The sequence below is a fragment of the Marmota marmota genome, unplaced genomic scaffold (genome assembly GCF_001458135.2).
Source record: "Marmota marmota marmota unplaced genomic scaffold, marMar, whole genome shotgun sequence".
Lineage (NCBI taxonomy): Eukaryota > Metazoa > Chordata > Mammalia > Rodentia > Sciuridae > Marmota > Marmota marmota.
The window spans coordinates 27,069,038-27,089,920 of NW_026000142.1; the positions used below are offsets into that span (position 1 = coordinate 27,069,038).

Here is a 20,883-nt window from a genome sequence, read left to right on the forward strand (position 1 = left end):
AGGCAACAGAGGATTCCTTTCCAAAACGGCCTTAATCATTGGTCTTTGGTGCAGAAAAACTTAGAAATCTCCTGTATGGGACGGTGGAACATTCACATCCTGAAATTTGGACCCTTTATCTCTTGGCCCTACTGCTCTGAAAGTCTTTAATATCATCCAATACTCCAGGTTAGAAGTGGAAAAAAATGGACTGAAAGGTCTATAATGAAGGTCACAAAAGGTCTCAGGATTAGAACTATTTTATAGAGTCGTAGGATAGGGAAATAAGGAATTCCTCTAGTAGAACTAAGGAGATAATCTCTTAGAACCTTGTGGTAAAACGAGCCCCACAAAACCTGGAAAAACTAAGAGCTTCATTACAGAAATCTGTGCTATGACCATCCATGCCAAGAATGGTCTCCTAAACTTTACAATCAAATAGCATACCCCCAGGAGACTTAAAGCACCTGCAATCAACTGGGAGTCACAACTCCTGCCAAGATCCCAGGGCATTATTCTTTCTTCAGAGGTTTTGACAAAAGAAATAAACTCAGTATTCTCTGTTTCTCTTGACCCTATTCTAGTATGTTCTGGCAATTCGACAAAATTAGAAATCTGCCAGACTTCAAAGGATATGAGATTTGACAGTTCGTCAGTTTCTCATAGTCTGTAAGGTTCCAGGGGATTCTGGAGCCATGGGTACCATGTTTTCTTGGCTAAGAAGCAACTGAAGCTGAGAACACATCACGGCAATCCTGGCCTCTTGCCCACTCCCACTGAGGAGAATCACTCTGACAACTGCAATTCTGCTGAAACTGCTAAATCACTGCGCACATCTGCTATTTTCATATTGTGCATTCACCAATAAGAACTATATGAGAATGTGTTAAAAGGCAGATAATCCCTGGGAGTCCTCTTCCATCCCTTAAGCTACCCCTGGAACATTAGTTTATCATGTAGGATGGAAGTGAAGCAAAGCCTGTCAGATTGTCTGAAGGCAAAAAGTAAAAATGCAGGGAAATTAAATATCAGAATTCTACTTTCCTACTAATAATGAGTTTAGGCTTCTTAAAACTAAGTGGCCAATCTGTTTTTTAAATATATATATTTTTATTTATTCTTTTTAGAATAATACATGACAGTAGAATAAATTTTGATATACATGCATGGAGTATAACTTCCCATTATTGTGGTTGTATATGATGTGGAGTTACACTGGTTATGTATTCAAATATAAACATAGGAAAGTTATGTCCAGTTTATTCTACTGTCTTTCCCATTCCATCCTCCCTTATTCCCCCATTATGCTTTTCCAACTGGGTAAACCTCTACTACTCCCTCCCTGCCACCTATTGTGAGTCAACATCCACGTATCAGAGAAAACATTTGGACTTTGGTTTTTTGGGGTTGGCTTATTTCACTTAGCACAATAACCTCCAGTCCCATCCATTTATTACAAATGCCATAATTTCATTCTTCTTTATGGCTAAGTAATATTCCATTGTATATATATACCACATTTTCTTTATCCATTCATCTATTCAAGGGTATCTAGGTTAGTTTCATAGCTTAGCTATTGTGAATTGAGCTGTTATGAACGTTGATGTGGCCACATCACATAGTATGCTGATTTTAGTCCTTTGGGGATATGCCGAGGAGTGGGGTAACTGAGTCAAATGGTGGTTCCATTCCAAGTTTTATGCAGAATCTCCATACTGCTTTCCAGAGTGGTTGTACCAATTTGCAGTCCCACCAGCAAAGCATGAGTGTACTTTATCCCCACATCTCACCAACATTTATTGTTGCTTGTATTCTTGATAATTGCCATTCTGATTAGAGTGAGATGAAATCTCAGTATAGTTTTGATTTGCATTTATCTAATTGCTAGTGATGTTAAACATTTTTCATGTTTATTGATCATTTGTATTTCTTCTGTGAAGTGCCTGTTCTGTTCCTTTGCCCATTTATTGATTGGGTTATTTATTTTTTGGGTGATAAGTGTTTTGAGTTCTTTATACATCTTGGAGATTAATACTCTATCTGAGGCACAGGTGGCAAAATTTTTCTTGTGAATTTGCAGTGAAGAAGATTTTTAGTTTGATACAATCCCATTTATTGATTCTTGATTTTACCTCTTGTGCTTTAGGAGTCTTGTTGAGGGTGCTGGTTCCTAAGCTGACATGATGGAAATTTTTGGCCTACTTTTTCTTCTAGTAGGCACAGGGTCTCTTGTCTAATGCCTAGTAGGTCCTTGATGCACTTAGAGTTGAGTTTTGTGCAGGATGAGAGATAGGGGTCTAATTTCATTTTATTATATATGGGTTTCCAATTTTCCCAGCACCATTTGTTTGAAGAGGCTATCTTTTCTCCAATGTATGTTTTTGGTGCCTTGGTGTAGCATGAGATAACTGTATTTATGTGGATTTGTCTCTGTGTCTTCTATTCTGTTATTGGTCTTCATTTCTGGTTTGGGGCCAATACCATGCCATTTTTGTTACTAGAGCTTTATAGTATAATTTAAGGTCTTGTATTGTGATGCCTCATGGTTTACTCTCCTTGCTGAGAATTGCTTTGTCTATTTGGGTTCTCTTATTTTTTCAAATGAATTTCATAACTGCTTTTTCTGTTTCTATGAAGACCATCATCAGACCCTTAATAGAAATTGCATTAAATCTCTGTAGAGCTTCTGTTAGTAGGGCCATTTTGACAATATTAATTCTGCTTATCCAAGAGCATGGGACCATCGTCTAAGGTCTTCTTTAATTTCTTCCTTTAGCATTCTGTAGTTTTTATTGTAGAGGTTTTTTCACCTCTTTTGTTAGCGTGATTCCCAAATATTTTATTTTCTTTGAGGCTATTGTGAATGGGATAGTTTTCCTAATTTCTCTTTCAGTTGATTCATCACTGATGTATAAGAATGCAATTGAGTTATAGGTGTTGATTATTTATAGTCTGTTACTTTGCTGAATTCATTTATGAGTTCTAGAGGTTTTCTGGTGAAGTTTTTTGGGTCTTCTAAATATGTAATCATGTGTCCACAAATAGGGATAGTTTGAGTTCTTTTTTTTTCCTATTTGTATCCCTTTAATTTCTTTCTTCTAATTGCTCTGGATGGAATTTCCATGACTATATTGAATAGAAATGGTGAAAGAGGGCATCCATGTCTTGTTCCAGTTTTTAGCAAGAATGCTTTCAATTTTTCTCCATTTAGAATGATGTTGGTCTTGGGTTTGGCCTATATAGCTTTTATAATGTTGAAGTATGTTCCTACTATCCTTAATTTTTCTAGTGTTTTGCACATGAATGGATACTGTATTTTATCAAAGTTTTTTCTACATCTGTCGAGATAATCATGTGATTCTAGTCTTTCAGTCTATTGGGGTGATGAATTGTGTTTATTTATTTTTGTATGTTGAACCAACCTTGCATCTCTTCCTATCTGTTTCTGATCCCTCTTCTATGTGACATACCTGGAATTTGCTCATTTGCCTAACCTGACATGGGAAGAGTGCCCTTGGAACGTCTTAAAGAGCTATAATTCATCATGGTATGTTTCCTAATAATATTCTCCATCAATTCAGTTTAATTTTGTTTGTTAAATTTTCTCCATCCTAAAGCCCTGATTCATCATGTTGAAGGTCATGCTTCTAGGTCTTAAAGTAGCAGACAGGATTGTTCTAGGATCTCTCTGGGTCCACTGTTGACAGACAAAAGCCAGCATTTATATAGAGTGCTATTTCTGCTAAGGGATTTTATAATACATGTGTTCTCTCCATCTTCAAATAACCCTGTGGGATACATAGGTTTTGTTTTTATTCTCCTCTTCAAGATGAAGAACTTTAAGGTCAAATGACTTAAGTACACAGATACAACTTCAGATTCTAGGTCATGTACTTTTCTCCCAGACTTTTATTCTATTAAGTCCCCAAATGGAGTGATGGAGAGGGAGGTCAAAGAAGTCATCAAACAATGATTGATGAACTCATTGTTTCTTAGAAAGTCTTAAATAGGAGGGTCACAGGAGGAGGCTATGACTTTGTTCTTAGAGTAAACGTTTTGTATTCCCATTTTCTTGAGAAAGTATAAGAAAAAGGAAAAACAAATGTGGTGGCTGACTGCATAAATACAAATCTATCCACTCTTGCAGGCTGATTTTTATGATTTATATAATTTTCCTGCCCTTCTCATCAGATAGAGGCTCCTAGGGGAAGTGCCAGGTAATTGGGCCATTGACATTAATTTAAAAAAAATTTATCTTAAGTGGAAAAAAATGCTGCACAATTGCACACACCTGTGATCCCAGTGGCTTGGGAGATTGGGGCAAGAGGATTGCAATTTCAAAGCCAGCCTCAGCAACTTAGCAAGGTCCTAAGCAACTTAGCAAGATCCTGTCTCTAAAAAGGCTGGGAGTGTGGCTTAATGGTTGAGTGCCTCTGGGTTCAATCCTTGTTCAAAAAAAAAAAAAAAAAAAAAAGAGAGAACCTTTAAATTTAGTTGATGNAAAAAAAAAAAAAAAAAAAAAAGGAAAAAAAAAATCTTGGTTATGCCACAGGCCACAAATACAAAACAAAACAAAAAACCTAATTGCCCTTTGTCCAACCCTGGCTTATTTTTATTTTAGAGATAAAATATAAAACTTTGTTTTTTTCAATAAATTCTAATTACCAAATATAATACAAAGATATTTTGTTTTGATGTGTTCCTGGTTATTTTTCCCTTAAATTTTTCTGATATATATCCTCTTTCACTCATTACCCTTTTTTATTCTTTAGCCATCACCCCCATCACATTCTATATTTTAAGTAGAATTCCCTTCTTGTTACCAAATGCCCAGGATCTGTGCCAACATTAATCCACCAAAATTTATTGATAACCAAAAGTGTACTATTGAGTAGGTATCCTCAGAGTAAACAAATGAATAAGATGACATATTTTAGTGTGACAAGAACATATTAGAACTTCTAGAACTTTTATTTAGATTTATTTTTTATCATATACATTTGTTCATTTATATGTTTATAATATTTAAAATATTTAAACAATTTGATATCATTATAATTTACAAAGTACATTAATATAAATTTATTGAAAGTACACTCTCAAAATATTTTTACCATGGTGTTCATGATTTTAAAAATTTGGCAACCAGAGCCACAGGGAAAATTTTGACAAATATTACTAGTTACTATTTATTGACTACCTACTATGTGCAAGATACTATCCAATTGTTTTATTCATATTAACTTAGTTAATATCCTCAACAACTCTATGAAGTGGGTGCCTTAGTAAGGTATCATGCTATTCCTATGTTACAGAAGAGAACATTAAGGCCTAGAAAGGTTGAGTGTCTTATTCAGAGACAAAGGACTTCTGGTTGCAGGATTTGAACTCAGGCCAGCAGGCCCTCAGACCTTGCTTTTAACCAACCCTGTACACTGCCCTTGGCAGTTAGTGAACCGAGTGAAATGTAGGACCAGACAATGTTCTGGGGGCCTTCTGCCCTCTGTGGGAATTCATTATCCTCACAAATGTGCTCAGAAGAACTCTCCATTCCCTTTAGACACCCTCCTATCTTGAATAAGTGTACAGGCCAGGTGTTGGGGCTACAAAGATAAATCGGACATTGATTCTGTCCTCAAAAAGCTACAGTCAATGAAGAAGATAAGACAGTTTCATAAAAATTATAATGGGAGCAGAAAGACTCTGGAAGAGGCATTTCTGCCACATGAGGAATTGGGAATTCTTTATAGAGAAAGCTAAATTTCAGCTTTGCCACTGATTTAGCATACACCTTGGACCAATTATTGTGCCTCAGATTTTCCATGGATGAGCTAAAGCTGAAGCTTCTTCCCTCGATCACCATATAATTTTGTAGTACATTTCATTATGAGAGTATCTTTGGGAATACTTGCTTTGGGTCTTGGCCTTTCCCTTTTTCCCTTTCGTTGAGTCCTTTACACATAGAAAAACTGGATGCTCCTGTGATGTTGGGCCTTAGCTAGGCCTTTGTTCAGCCTGGTTTCCTGACAGGGAGGGTGGGAGACAGGAGGGGCATCTCGCCAGGAGAGTCCTCAGGCTCCTCTGCAGACTGGGTTTTGTTGCCCAGGCCATGACCATACCTACCCTCTCCAGTGCCTGGTGGGAAGAACACCATCTTTGGTTGACTGTACCTCTACACTTCATGGGATAGGAGGCCTAAGAAACTGCAGTTTTATATTTAGTTTATAACTTAAAATTGTGAAAGTTGTATTTTTAGCCTTTAAAGCAGCCCAAAATAGCCTTCATTATAAAAATTGGTTCTTGAAAGCATAATATTTTATCAGTTATGAACTGACAAAGGGAAAAAACAAACCAACTTTTTGGTAGAACTAATCAGGACCTAATGAGGCAAACAGTCAACAGAATGTGTCATGAGTATGAACCATGAAATGAGCTTTTTGAAGGCTAAGAACTGCCACCTGTCGAGGTGGTTTAAGTCAGGATGTTGGCGGAAATCATTATTGTGACCATCAACAACTGTGAGTGAAAGTCTCCTCTACATACCCAATATAGGAATGTAGTCAGTAAGCCCCCGCACTGTGACTCAGCTCAGAAGACCCAGAGAAGAAATTATTTAACTCACTAGGAGCTGTGGAAGTTTTCTTTAACATTATTAATCCAGAGCAAAATTGGCTGATATGGGATGAGAGTCAAACTTGAGAATTTTTGCATTTTCTCTCCATCCTCACTATAAAAGCCTCTGACTTGGAAGAAGCTTAGTGAGCATTTTCCAAGAAAAGAAAATAAATGGCATTGATATATGAATCATTCTGTAGCACTGGAGCCAGAGTGCATAGGATAAATTTATCTGTAAGGGAAAATGAGATTTCATGAGTGATTTTGTTGAAACATGCCTGCAGACTGAAGTCCTTAATATGACTTGTATGTCTCTTAAGGAAAATGGGAATTACAAGAGAGGAAAGGTTCTTAGTTCTCAGATTTGCCACTTATTTAGCGTACACCTTGGACCAATCATTGTGCCTCAGATTTTCCATGGATGAGAATGCTACCATGCATGTATCAAGTTGTGTATGACAAATGATTTAATGCTACCATGCATGTAGCTTATAGTCATTTTATAAGTTATTTAATTTAAAACATTGGAGAAATTGTTTCAAAGGATATTAAGAGCTTTGAAAAGGCATAAAGCAGGATTGGTTTGAATAGACCAAAGACATTGGCAGATGCTGCTGAAGAGGGTTTAATTTCCCTTTAAAGCTGCTCTTCTTTCAGTAAATTATTCTTAAAGTTTAAATATTCTTTCTTGCTATCAATTTGCTCTGGTTCCTCAAACTCTATCCATTCTCTAAGTAGAAAACAATGTTATCCTGTTCCCTGCAACATTCTTATATTATTAAAACAGACTTCTTAATTTTCTGGAAGACACTTATATAGGATCGACCAACTAGCTGGTAATTATTGAGAATTTACTATCTTCTAAACATTATGCTTGTGAGGGGGTATTAAAACTAGCAGAGTTACAGACAGTACCACAAGACTTACTGAATTCTTATTGAAAAGACTGTGAATCTCTGAGTTCAGATTCAAGGCCATTGATTCCAAACATTTGAAGATAGCTTCCCTTCTGTGTCATTCTGGGTGTGCCCCCGAGGCTTTTTTTTTTTAAATCTCCAGACCTGACTAGTAGTTGTTTCCAATTTTCGACATCATGTAGTTGCTAGACAAGACAGATTTCCATGAAAGTCATAATGCAAGAATCAGTCAAATACTTTAAGTGCTGAATCAGGTGAAAAAGACAAGTTTGTATGAGATCACAGTAAGGAATTATTACTGTTTGCTGTTGTGATCAGAAAAAGATGATTTAAGGTTAAATGACCTATATCTTTTGTTTTTTCTGAAAGCATAAGTGATTATTGTTGTTGTTGTTGTTGTTGTTATTATTATTATTATTATGTCATACAAAAATCCCAGTAAGAGTTAACATTTATTTTATTCTTTTTAATGATTTTACATTTTAAATTTCCAACTTTTATTGCTCAGATTTTTTTAATTGATTTTTTAATATATAACAGCAGAATGCATTAAAATTCATATTACACATATAGAGCACATTTTTTCATATCTCTGATTTTATATAAAGTATATTCACACCAATTCGTGTCTTCATACATGACTTTGGATAATGATGTTCATCACATTCCACCATCATTTCTAACCCCATGTCCTCCTTCCACCCCTGTGCCCTATCTAGGGTTTGTCTATTCCTCCTATGCTGCTCCTCCCTACCCTACTAGGAATCAGACTCCTTATATCAGAGAAAACATTCAGCATTTGTTTTTTGGGGATTGGATAACTTCACTTAGCATTATCTTCTCTAACTCCATTCATTTACCTGCAAATGCCATGATTTTATTCTCTTTTATTGCTGAGTAATATTCCATTGTGTATAAATGCCACATTTTTATCCATTTGTCTACTGAAGGGCATCTGAGTTGGTTCCACAGTTTAGCTATTATGAATTGTGCTGCTAATAATTTTACATTTTTAATTAACAAAATTATATTTATTTATGGAATATAACATGACGTTTCAATGTATGAATACATTGTGGAATAGCTACACCAAGCTAATTAATATACCCTTCATCTCACATTCTCATTATTTCTCACATTTAAAAAAAATCTACTCTCAGAAATTTTCAAGTATACAATACACTACTATTAACTTTAGTAACCCTGTTTGTTGTACAATAGACCCTTTCCCTCCTAATGGGGAAAAAAAATGTATATCATCCTTGATCACAGGCCAAGTTAACCTTGTCTGTATGGTTCCAATTTAATGTATGTGTTGCTTAAGCAGTAATTAAAATTCATAGAGTGCTTACTATGTGCCAAGCACTAACCAATGTGCTACATATTGTCCCTCAAATAACACTGTATACAATATAAAATTTTATAGATTGCTCAAGAATCTATATTTTGTCAGAAACCATATATGTGTATGTATAATTTCATATCATCTCCACAATCCCTTTTAATATGAATGTTATTTCTGTTTTACCCAATGAGACACCATGGCTTGGAGAGGTGTAGTAACCCACACAGTGGCAGAGCCAGGCTTCTGACCCCACTTTGCATGATGCCACCGTCCCAGTCTTGTCTTCTGTGCTAAATTGCTTCTCCTGATAATTGTCCTTCTTCTATGAACTCACTGAAGAACACTGGGTAACTAGTTCTTTCCAATCTTAGAGCTGAAACAAAAGGAACTAGGCATAAGCAGTATGAGAGAAAACCACAGGTGGTTCTACCTCTAGAGTCAGCCTGATGGCCATGAACTGAGCCAGTAGCCCAGGTCTTTGCCTCAGTTTTAAAAGGAAAATAACAGGCAGTCCAATGGACATCCATTTTTACATATAAATAAGGACTACTTCACTAGTAATCCTATACGTTTATTAAAATTTAATAATTATTATAATTTAATACTTTTAGAACTTGAGCTGCTTTAAAATGAGGCAAAACCTTTGGGAATGATTGAGTATGAAGATAGTTCTAATTCTTGAAATTTGGGCAAAGGATTTTTCTTATAAATATTATCTTGAATAGTTGCTGATTTCCAATTTCTACTTGTCTTGACTTATTAATCTTTCTTTGTAATTACTGTTAGTGTTTACCTTTGTGTACCATTTTATTCTTTTTAAACTGCTGGGTTGTAAACTCTTAACTGTTATTTCTACATGGTTTGTTTGTTTATTTATTTTTTTAAAAGAATGTGATTTTTATTCTGAAAATAATGGTGAGCTTTTAACCAGGAAAGCATTCAGATTATATTTATGGTTTTTTCCTACAATTTTTAAATTTTATTAATTACTAGTTATATGTGACAACAGAATGCAATTCAACTTATATTACACAAAAAGAGCACAATTTTTCATTGTCTCTGATGAACCCAAAGTAGAGTCACACCATTCATGTTTTCGTACACATATTTAGGGTAATGATGTCTGTCTCATTCCACTGTCTTTCCTTCCCCCATGTCCCCACCTTCCCCTCCCTCTCCTTTGCCCTATCTAAAATTCCTCTATTCCTCCCATGCTCCCTCCCAACCCCCTTTATGAATCTGCATCCTTATATCAGAGAAGACATTCGGCATTTGTTTTTTGGGATTGGCTAACTTCACTTAGCATTATATTCTCCAACTCCATCCATTTACCTGCAAATGCCATGATTTTATTCTCTTTTAACATATTAATATTCCATTGTGTATATATGCTAAATTTTCTTTATCCATTCATCCACTGAAGGGCATCTAGATTGGATTCACAATTTAGCTATTGTGAATTGTGCTGCCATAAACATTGATGTGGCTGTGTCCCTGTAGCATGCTGTTTTTAAGTCCTTTGGGCATAAACCAAGAAGTGGGATAGCTGGTCAAATGGTGGTGCCATTCCCAGTTTTCCATAGATTCTCCATGCTTCTTTCCAGATTGGTTGCACCAATTTGCAGTCCCACCAGCAGTGTAAGAGTGTGCCCTTTGCCCCACATCCTCACCAACACTTGTTTGTATTCTTAATAGCTGCCATTCTGACAGGACAGGAGTGATTTGCATTTCTCTAATTTCTAGAGATGTTGAACTTTTTTTTTTTTTTTTACATATTTGTTGATTGATTGTTTATCATCTTCTGAGAAGTGTCTGTTCAATTTTTTGGCCCATTTATTGATTGGATTATTTGTGGGTTTTTTTTTTTTTTTTTTTGGTGTTAAGATTTTGAGTTCTTTATATATCCTGGAGATTAGTGCTCTATCTGATGTGTGTGTATGCTACAAATTTGTTCCCATTCTGTAGGCTCTCTATTCACCTCACTGTTTCTTTTGCTGAAAAGAAGCTTTTGATTTTGAATCCATCCCATTTATTGATTCTTGATTTTAGTTCTTGTGCTATAAGAGTCTTATTAAGGAAGTAGGGGCCTAATCTGACATGATGGATATTTGGGCCTACTTTTTCTTCTATTAGGTGCAGGATGTCTGGTTTAATTCCTAGGTCCTTGATCCACTTTGAATTTTGTGCATGGTGAGAGAGAGGGTTTTAATTTCATTTTATTACATACGGATTTCCAGTTTTTCCAGCACCATTTGTTGACGAGGCTATCTTTTCTCCAAAATATGTTTTTGGCACTTTTGTCTAATATTAGATAACTGTATTTATGTGGGTTTGTCTCTGTGTCCTCTATTCTGTACCACTCTATTTTGGTGCCAATATCATGCTGTTTTTGTTACTATTTCTCTATAGTATAGTTTAAGGTCTGTGTAGTGATGCCACCTGCTTCACTCTTCTAGCTAAGGATTGCTTTAGCTATTCTGGGCCACATGGTCTATTTTTATCACTCAGGTCTCTTTGTTTTTACTGAAAATTAAGAAATACCAAGAAAAAAAGAAGAATTCCTAAGTCCTAATGACTTCCAGGTCTTTTTATAGCCCTAGAAATTTCAGATGAATATTTTATCATTTCAGAATAATGTGAGAGAATAGATATTATTTTCCTAATTAGAAGAGGAAACTGGGGCTCAAGAAAGTGAAGTGACTTGCTAAGTTCTTGGAGGTTATAAATGTTGAAAATGAAATTAAAACTCAAAGAATTCACTTTTTTTCAATTAGCTTCCACTGTCAACCCCAGAGATTAGTTTGCCATCTAATCTCACCTCCTGATGTATCTTCCTCTATTTATTTGACTGAATATAACTCTAATAATTATTTATCATATGAGTCAAACTTCTTCAGAGGTAACTTTAGAAAAACTTAATTTTATTAGTAGGATTGAATTTATTACTAAGCTGTCCAACTGATATGTGAATATCTTTTGTTATAAAGAGATTTGGGATGTTATGTTATTTCATTTTGTTTGGGACAATATGGAAACGTTTATATTTGGGAGACTGAAATGTATACTAAGTAAACTGCCATAGGTAAGATGGCTCTAAATATATACAGTGTATATAACATTTGAATAAAGACTAAGTAAAACAAACAAACACCCTCTAACCTAGGGATTTCTCTTGCAGGCATTCTGCAAAAACTCTGTGCTCTTGGAACACTTGGATGTCTCTTATTGTCTCCAGCTGTCAGATGATATTATTAAGACAATAGCCATTTACTGTGTTTGCCTCACATCTCTCAGCATTGCTGGCTGTCCACAGGTATGTGAAGTAGTCAGAGCTCAAACATGTCAAATGGAAGCACTCCAAAGAACCCAGGCAAGGCAGCATTAATGGGCTGGACTCATGGTAGGACTGGTTTTCTTTGCCATGTCTGGAGTATTCCTTACAAATTTTTTTTCCTATCCCCAAACTGGAAATCGCTTTAGGAGTTTATGTACGTTAAAGTAGAATTTTCAAAAAGTTAAAAACATAATTCACATAAAAACATAAACATGTATTAAAGATTTATTTAATTCATTAATAAGAGAACTAACAAAATAATAAAGACAGTGAAAACAGCATTAGAACAAACTTGGTATTTATAGGAATTGAAGAAAGAAAGATTGTTGGATTGATTGTCAGGTTAGATCAAAAGGTGGTTAATGGTTAACAAAACAATACAACCATAACCTTGAGGGTATAGTTTCACCAGATAGAAATAACTTGCATCTCTCTTCATTCAAAACATAGTGTTAACATCTAATGCTTCCTGAGTTTAACATGTAACTTCCCTGAGTTTGGGCTTTAATCAGTACTAATAGTATGTCAAACAAATGCATGGAAACCCTAGAGATTTCCTCAAGTGGGTCAGTATGACGTTGAAAAATCATACAATCATCTTTTGTCTTATTTTTGAGTTTCATCATTTTTCTTGCATCTGTGCAAAAGAAATACATATTCATTGTAAAAAAATTTGACTATATATAAAAGCTTACAGGAAAAAGTAAAAATCCATTGTCCACCATTATCTCAACATAACCATTGTTGGCAATTTATACTTATTTTTAATTTTTTTTAGTTGTAGATAGACCCAATACCTTTATTTTATTTATTTTTATGTGGTGCCAGAGATTGAACCCAGTATCGCATGCATGCTAGGCAAACGCTCTACCACTGAGCCACAACCCCAGCCCTTATACTTATTTTTATAGATTTTTTTCTTTGTACAAAGAGGTAGAAACAGTTACAAACAGAAGGTTTGAATTTTGTCTTTTTTTTTTTAAAGGATCAACTTATACTTTCTAAAACACATTAACCTACTTTCTTTCCTCTTAATATACTATGGTCATATCCCCATATCAAGAACTAGAAGTCTTGGATTCTGGATGAACATGGTAGATTGCAATATACAAAAATAATTTTGTTTTGAAACCCCAATACAGCTGCAGATGAAGAGTGAGGGCCCATGTAGATAATAAAAATAGGTCATGAAAAAGAGCAACAAAATTTTGAGAGCTTGAAAATAGATGGACAAATTTAGCAGACATGATGAGAGAGCTTTAATCCTAAGACAACAGTAAAGAAAGCTGGAGAAAAAAAATCTGATTTACACAACAATCTTTTAACTTGGAGGCACTTTGTACCTCTGGAACTATGTTAAGAAGGGGTTAAAGTAAGAAAGACCGAGTTAAAAAATTCCTGAGAACACACAGTCTCTCAGATTTCCTCCTCTATAGCACACCTCTGGGAAGTTGTCCATCCTACCACAAACAGAAACCTAGAGATCCCTTGCCTTCCCCTCCCTTTCCTTCTCCTTCCACTGGGGATTGAACCTGGGGACACTCTAACATAAAGCTACATCCTCAGCCCTTTTTATTTTACTTTAACACAGGGTCTCATTAAGTTGCCCATGCTGGCCTTGAACTTGCCATCCTTCAGGCAAGATATTTCTTTATAGTGGGGGTGGGGTTACCCTGTGCATTGTGGGATGTTTAACAGCATCCTTGCCCTCTACTCACTAGGTCAGGAACACCCAACCAGGCTGGGGGATGCTTGCTTAGCTGTGAGCGGAGGGTACAAAAGTGAAAAGGAGGACGTAGTGACTGAATGCTGAGTGCAAGACACTCAGGCATTTTTCCCTGAGTGTATCCAGAAATTGGCTACTAGATCTTTTCCTCCAGGCAGACTTGAAGCTTCTTCTCTGCAGGCCCTGGCTAGCCCAAGATGAAAGATCTAAAAATACTGACATTGGGGGGTTTTCCAACAACCAACCATCCTACCACCCTTCACTGACGTTGATGGTGGAGAAGCGCCACACTGTGCACTCAGAGTTTCCAGGCACCTTTTAGCTCTCACTATTAATCATGAACAGACACTCAAGGATTACCAGATGGAGAGGAAAAGACCAAAGCAAAGTAACAGGAAAAACTTGAGGGGCTGGGGCAAGTGGCTTGGTGGTAAAATGCTTGTCTAGCATGTGTGAGGCCCTGAGTTCAATCCCCAGCAACACACACACACACACACACACACACACACACACACACAGAGTTAAAAAATATTTAAATCTTTTTAAAAAATCCTCAGTTATTGCAAGGTTATTAGCAATTTCACTCTCTTCTTTTGTGCACACCCACAGACTTTTATTTATACAGTGTCACCCCATTTCTCAAGATGCCTGTATTCTAGCAAGGCTACACATTCAGCTTCTGTGTTTTTAGTTTGTGTGGTGAGTGGATTAAGAGAGGGATGCTGGAACCTCCTAAATCTTCCACAGCTAATTGTGCAACAATAAAGAGGAGGAGGCAGTAGGGGAAGACATATGGTAAACCATGACAAAATTAAGCCAGAAAGTTCACAGCAAAATTCTTTTTAATAACATAATTGTTTAGAGAGCTAGGGACACCAGATGTGTTTCTGCTCAGCATCACCTGGTTCTAGAAGCTGGACCAAGGAACCCGCATACTAGCACCACCGAAAACTGACTGTTGCTTGAGCAGCGAGAACTGACAGGGGCTCTCCGTTTCATAGCAAAGGGTCACGTGGGCAACGCATAGCTTACTGGGAACTGCCCTGGCTGCAAAACAGGACAGATGGGCACAAGCTCTTTAATGGCTCCACTAACTATGGAAGAAAGTAGCAGGATGAGAAAAGGAAAGTTTCCAATAAGAACCGGAAATTGGGCAGAGGATTGATTTGTCTTCTTTGGTAAGAAGAAACTGAGGGAAATTTTCTATAAATTGGGATATTCTGTTGCAGCCTGGAAGTTAAAGAATATGTTACATAAATAAGATGTCACAAACTGCACTGTGTATCAAAGGTCTAAGGGCAGGAAAAGGAACGGGAGTAGATGCTGATTATTTCTGATTATTTCAGAAACCCACTGTAAAGGAATAGTAGGATTTAGTTTTACCATCTGAATTGTTAATTAGATTGTGGGTCAGATAAGTATCCTAATTAAAATGTGGTGACCATTATTTGGGCCAACCTGAGTATATCCCTCAACTCATCTCACTTCATCTCCAGTGGCCCAGCCCAATCTATTCCACTTGCACTACTTTAGTAGGCCATAAAATACACCAGTATTTGGCTCATCATTGTATGCAAGGTTTCCCACAAGCCCACAGGTGAATTTTAAGTGTTTATTTTATATATCTCTTAAAAGGCCAATTTTCCCAAGTAGCCACCTCACCTCCACAGTGAGTCAGTACTGTGACCTCATCATACCCACACTAAAATACCAGGAAGACAAACATAGTTCAAATCAGGAGAAAGGCTGGCTGTTGTGGACCTACTTCAGAGGCCTCAGTACTGTTCTGTTACTTAACATTGTCATCCTTGATTCTTATATGATTTGAGGTAGGAGTTAATAATGATTAGAAACAAAGAACAGAGGGGCATGGGAGAAGGGAAAAATTAAATCGAATCCCTGAACAACAATGACAAAATATTTCTGCAATGCACTTTGATGGAGAAAAAGTAATCTTATCCAAACCCCAGCCAGGGCTGTGGAATTGCATTTCTGCCTGTCAGGGAGGTGTAGGTGATGTGACATAGGTTCATCTGATGCTGTTTACCAACTTGGCTGAGTTTGGTGAGACAGAACACACTCATATGCAATAAGTCACATGAAACAGTTTATTATAAGCAGGTAGCAAGGGACAATAGAAGCCTAGGATTCATTAAGAGTAGGTCCACTAAGGCTCAGGAGAGCTTCCAGGGGGGATGAAGTCTCCAATACATATTCTACTTGCACCACAGCTGAGTAACTCCAGAAAATAGCCTTCTGTGGGGTTTATATCCTAGGGATAAAATGACACACTGAGCAGAAACACTAGAGACACATCACTACAAGGGGGGCTGGAACAGAACCCAGGTTGCTCTAGCCAGTACTCCATCTCAGGATGTTGTGCTCCCATCACAGCCTACAGTTATTCTTGAAAACTGTGAGCAAAAAAATGAAGAGAACTGGGTGGATACAAAGTTAGCAGGAGAACTCTCCTGCAGGTATCACAGATCTGAGGAGGTAATTGAACCAGGCCACAAAACCCTGCTGCTCTTGCCTGAGGCATTTCTCTCCAACTCATGGTAATATGATGAAACAATGTATCACAAACATTATCAGAAATGTCTCCAGAGCTTTGATAACACTAGGAGATTAGAGTTAACAATACTTTTCGATTGTCTGTTTTTAATTAATCTTATTTACAGATGGGGAAATTAGTAATGGAAAGGTATAGGCACTGGGCAGATGACAATGTTTACTGTAGTGACAACCTAGTCCCACAGACTTACATATAAAGGGACAGAAAGAAGATGTTTGCTGAATCTGGGACTCCCCAGGACAGACCTACCCTTTGCATCTTGATTTTCTTAGTGTAGCTGGCTCACGTTTGGAAATTCTTTCAGTTTAGGAGTTTAAAAATTGTCATAGGAGAATCAAAGGTTTCAAAATGGTTACAAGATCAGTGGATCATATTACAGTATATTAGAAACAGTGAGACTCTCATTACATGTTGTTGGCTAATATATTAGTTATGTAACCAGCCACCCAAAACTTGATAGCTTAAAGGAACTACCATTTAATATACTCACAATTCTGTGGACAGGTGGCACATGCCAGAGGCTTGGGAAACTGAGGTAGGAGGATAGAGAGTCAAAGCCAGCCTCAGCAACTTATTGAGAACATAAGCAACTCAGTGAGACCCTGTCTCTAAATAAAATATAAAAAAGGGCTGGGGATATGGTTCAGTGGTTAAGTGCCCCTGAGTTCAATCCTCGGTACCAAAAAAAAAAAAAAAAAAAAAATAATNGTCCATCTACAATTACAAAATTCCATCTACAACTGTCCATCTACAACTACAAAATGAATGAGGGGAAGGGGAGCCCAAGATTCAGTCCATAACAAGCAAAATCAAGCCTCTTCTTCCAGACAATCAAAGGGAGGTGAGTTGGGAATAACATAATCTCTGCCCTGGGACCAGACCTTGTTTCTGAGTTAGAAATGTAGCTAGACTCCATCCCCAGTTCCCAGTCCTTAATCCATAAATACTCCAAATGTTACCTACTTTATTGAGCATCTTGAACTTTTAATATATAGGAAATATTGAGCTTCTTTTCAACCTTTCATTATTAAGCAAAACCTACTAATACCCCGAACTCCATCTGCCCTGAACTTTTCTGTCATCTCATTGTCCTTACTTTCATCTACAGTGCTGAGTACTTTTTTGTTTATTTTTTTCAATGATAGCCTCAGAGTACAGCAGGAATGTCTGAAGGCATTTTCATTAGAATCAGTTGCAATTTGAACCTTGGTCCAAAGCATGATCTGGAAACAGGACATGCTTAGACAATGACACCATCTATTTTTGCAGACCTAAAAGGCATATATTTTGAACTGAAGTACTTTTCTGCACAATTCTCCTAACTTTATGTTGAAAAACAAAAGCCAAGTCTCATGACATATGTTTTTTAGAATGTTCAAACATAAAATAAGAAATTAAATCCAGTTGGAGAAAGATTCCTTTGGGGAGAGTAATCTAGTTGATTCTGCAGCAAGTCTCAGCTCAGCTATAAATTCAAAAGCTAGGCCCTGAGTAAGTGAAATAAACTAAGAAATGGAGTTGAATTACCTCTGTAGAACATCTGGTCAAACTTGCAAGATGTGGGAACATTCAACAGAGTTTCTCAGAGAGTGGAATTCATACAGTCTCTGTGGCTTCTGCTGTTCTTTTCCCATGATGCCACCTTTCTTACACACAATCCATCAGATATGTCCACACCCTTTTCATAGGAATCTGATCTCATTTGCAAGTTAACTTCAGGGAAAAAAATATCTATATTCAAACCTATATTTTATAGGTTTGAAACATACAATGTTATTAAGAATACCTTTCCAAATTGAATGGATTTTAACCTTAGAATGGATTTTAAAGCCAAGCCCCATCTCTATGACATTTTATAAGTTGCTCATTTTGCTGTGACAGGTATCACAAAGGAAATTCTGATGAAGTTTCTCATCCAAATCAGTGGATTTTAAGACGACAACAAAATCACTGCCACTTGTGGCAGACATTTTGCTATTCTATCTTATTTAGAAATAGAATTACACCACTAACTTGGCTCATCACATGGGTGAAAGAATCTGCAAGAGGCTTGATTTTGCTTGTTATGGACTGAATCTTGGGCTCCCCTTCCCCTCATTCATATGTTGAACTTTTTGTCAAACTTACAAGATGTGGGGATGCTCATCTTGGATGGGATTTGTGTTGTCTTTGTGGCTTCTGCTCTTCTTCCTCTCCTGGCCTCCAAACATCTATCTCATCTACTTGTCCCTTTCCACAACCTGGCTATTCTACCTTTCTTACACACACCCATGTGACAATATCAGGAGGTGGAGACATTGGGAGGTAAACAGTTTAGAAGAGATCATGAGTGGAGCTTCCATTATGGGATTTTGTCCTTATGGGAAGAGACTAGGGTATGTATGATCTCACTGCCATGTGAGAATATGGCAAGGTGGCAGACATCTGCAAACAAGAAAGAGAAGCCTCACCAGATACCAAATGTGCAGGCACACGATCCTGATATTGACCTTGATTTTGGATTTCCCAACCTCAAAATCTGAGAAACACTTGATGTTTAAGCTGCCCATATTTTATTGTGGCAGCCCAAACTGACTAAGACATTGTTCTTCTGTAGGGTAGTTTGAATAACCAGTACTTACTTTGGCTATGTGTTCAGATTACTGACTTGGCAATAGAGATGTTATCAGCAAAATGCCGTTACCTGCATATTTTGGATATCTCTGGTTGTATCCGACTTACTGACCAAATCCTTGAGGACCTTAAGGTAGGCTGCAAACAACTCCGGATCCTTAAGATGCAATACTGCAGACACATTTCCATGTAAGTATGCTGCTGAGCACAAAGAGCTTTGAGAATGACTTTCTGAGAAATAGAACATATGGCTATGACATTTGTAATACACAGTGGCTTTCAGTGTTAAGAAATTTCATTTGTTTATTTTTTGCCTACTTAAATCTAACATTTTCAGTAGAAGCGTGGAAGTTCTCTTCTAAACTGGTCTTTGTGGTGTCATATCCCTTTCCCAGTGGCCCTTCTACTTTAAGCACCTTCCTTTCCTTGACCAAGCAGGTGTCCCAAGCTTAACTCTGTCTCTGTAGCTTATCTCTAGCTCTTCCTCTACTGCTCCTTTCTCAAAGTACAATCCATTTAGTTAATTTGCCCTAGGGCTAGGAAAATAATCAGATTAAACAAGCTCACAATAAATCTTTTTTCCTCTATTACTAAGGGTGAAAATATGTAAGTATTTTAATTGACCTAATGAAATAGTTTGTGAAATGTGCAGAAGGAGAATCCTGACATTCCCTAAAAAGGTCAGGGTCTTTTCTGCAACCTGGAAAAATTAATATTAAGAATTAACATTATCAAAGTCTAAAGGACAGAATGTGGTCCAAGCATTTATTTTAAAAAAACTTTTTTATTCTAATTTGATATGTATGACAGTAGAATGCATCACAATTTTTATTACACACATAGAACACAATTTTTCATATCTCTGGTAGTACACAAAGTAGAGTCACACCATTCATGTCTTCATCCATGTACTTAGGGTAATGATACCCATTTCATTTCACCATCTTTCCTACCCACATACCCCCTCCCTTCCCCTGCCTCCCCTTTGTGCTATCTAGAGTTCGTCTGATCCTGCCATGCATCCACCAACTCCATTATGAATCAGCATCCTTATATCAGAGAAAACATTCAGCATTTGTTTTTTGGGGATTAGCTAACTTCACTTAGCATTATATTTTCCAATTCCATCCATTTACCTGCAAATGCCATGATTTTATTCTGTTTTAATGCTGAATAGTATTCCATTGTGTGAATATACCACATTTTCTTTATCCATTCATCTACTGAAGGGCATCTAAGTTGCTCCCACAGTTTATTTATTGTGAATTGTGCTGCCATAAACATTGATGTGGCTGTGTCCCTGTAGCATGCTGGTTTTAAGTCCTTTGGGTATAGACCAAGAAGTAGGATAGCTGGTCAAATGGTGGTTCCATTTCCAGTTTCCCAAAGATTCTCCATGCTGCTTTCCAGATTAGTTGCACCAATTTGCAGTCCCACCAGCAGTGTAAGAGTGTGCCCTTTGCCCCACATCCTCGCCAACATTTGTTGTTGTTTATATTCTTAATAGCTGCCATTCTGACTGGAGTGAGATAAAATCTTAGAGTAGTTTTGATTTGCATTTCTCTAATTTCTAGAGATGTTGAACATTTTTAAAAATATTTGTTGATTGTATATCATCTTCTGAAAAGTGTCTGTTCAACTCCTTGGCCCATTTATTGATTGGGTTATTTGTGGGTTTTTTTTTTTTTTTTGATGTTAAGATTTTTTGAGTTCTTTATATATCCTAGAGATTAGTCCTGTATCTGATGTGTGTGTGGTAAAAATTTGCTCCTAAAATGT

The 20,883-nt window shown here is 36.8% G+C and overlaps 1 protein-coding gene across 1 annotated transcript in view; it reads left to right on the top strand.

Annotated features, from left to right (window-relative positions):
- Positions 1–20,883, top strand: part of Fbxl13 (F-box and leucine rich repeat protein 13) — a 195,833-nt gene that overhangs the window by 167,278 nt on the left and 7,672 nt on the right. Inside the window, exons 19-20 of the mRNA XM_015488382.2 lie at positions 12,035–12,169; positions 19,130–19,293. Coding sequence (XP_015343868.1) covers positions 12,035–12,169; positions 19,130–19,293 — 299 coding nt within the window. The remainder of the gene's footprint in view (positions 1–12,034; positions 12,170–19,129; positions 19,294–20,883) is intronic.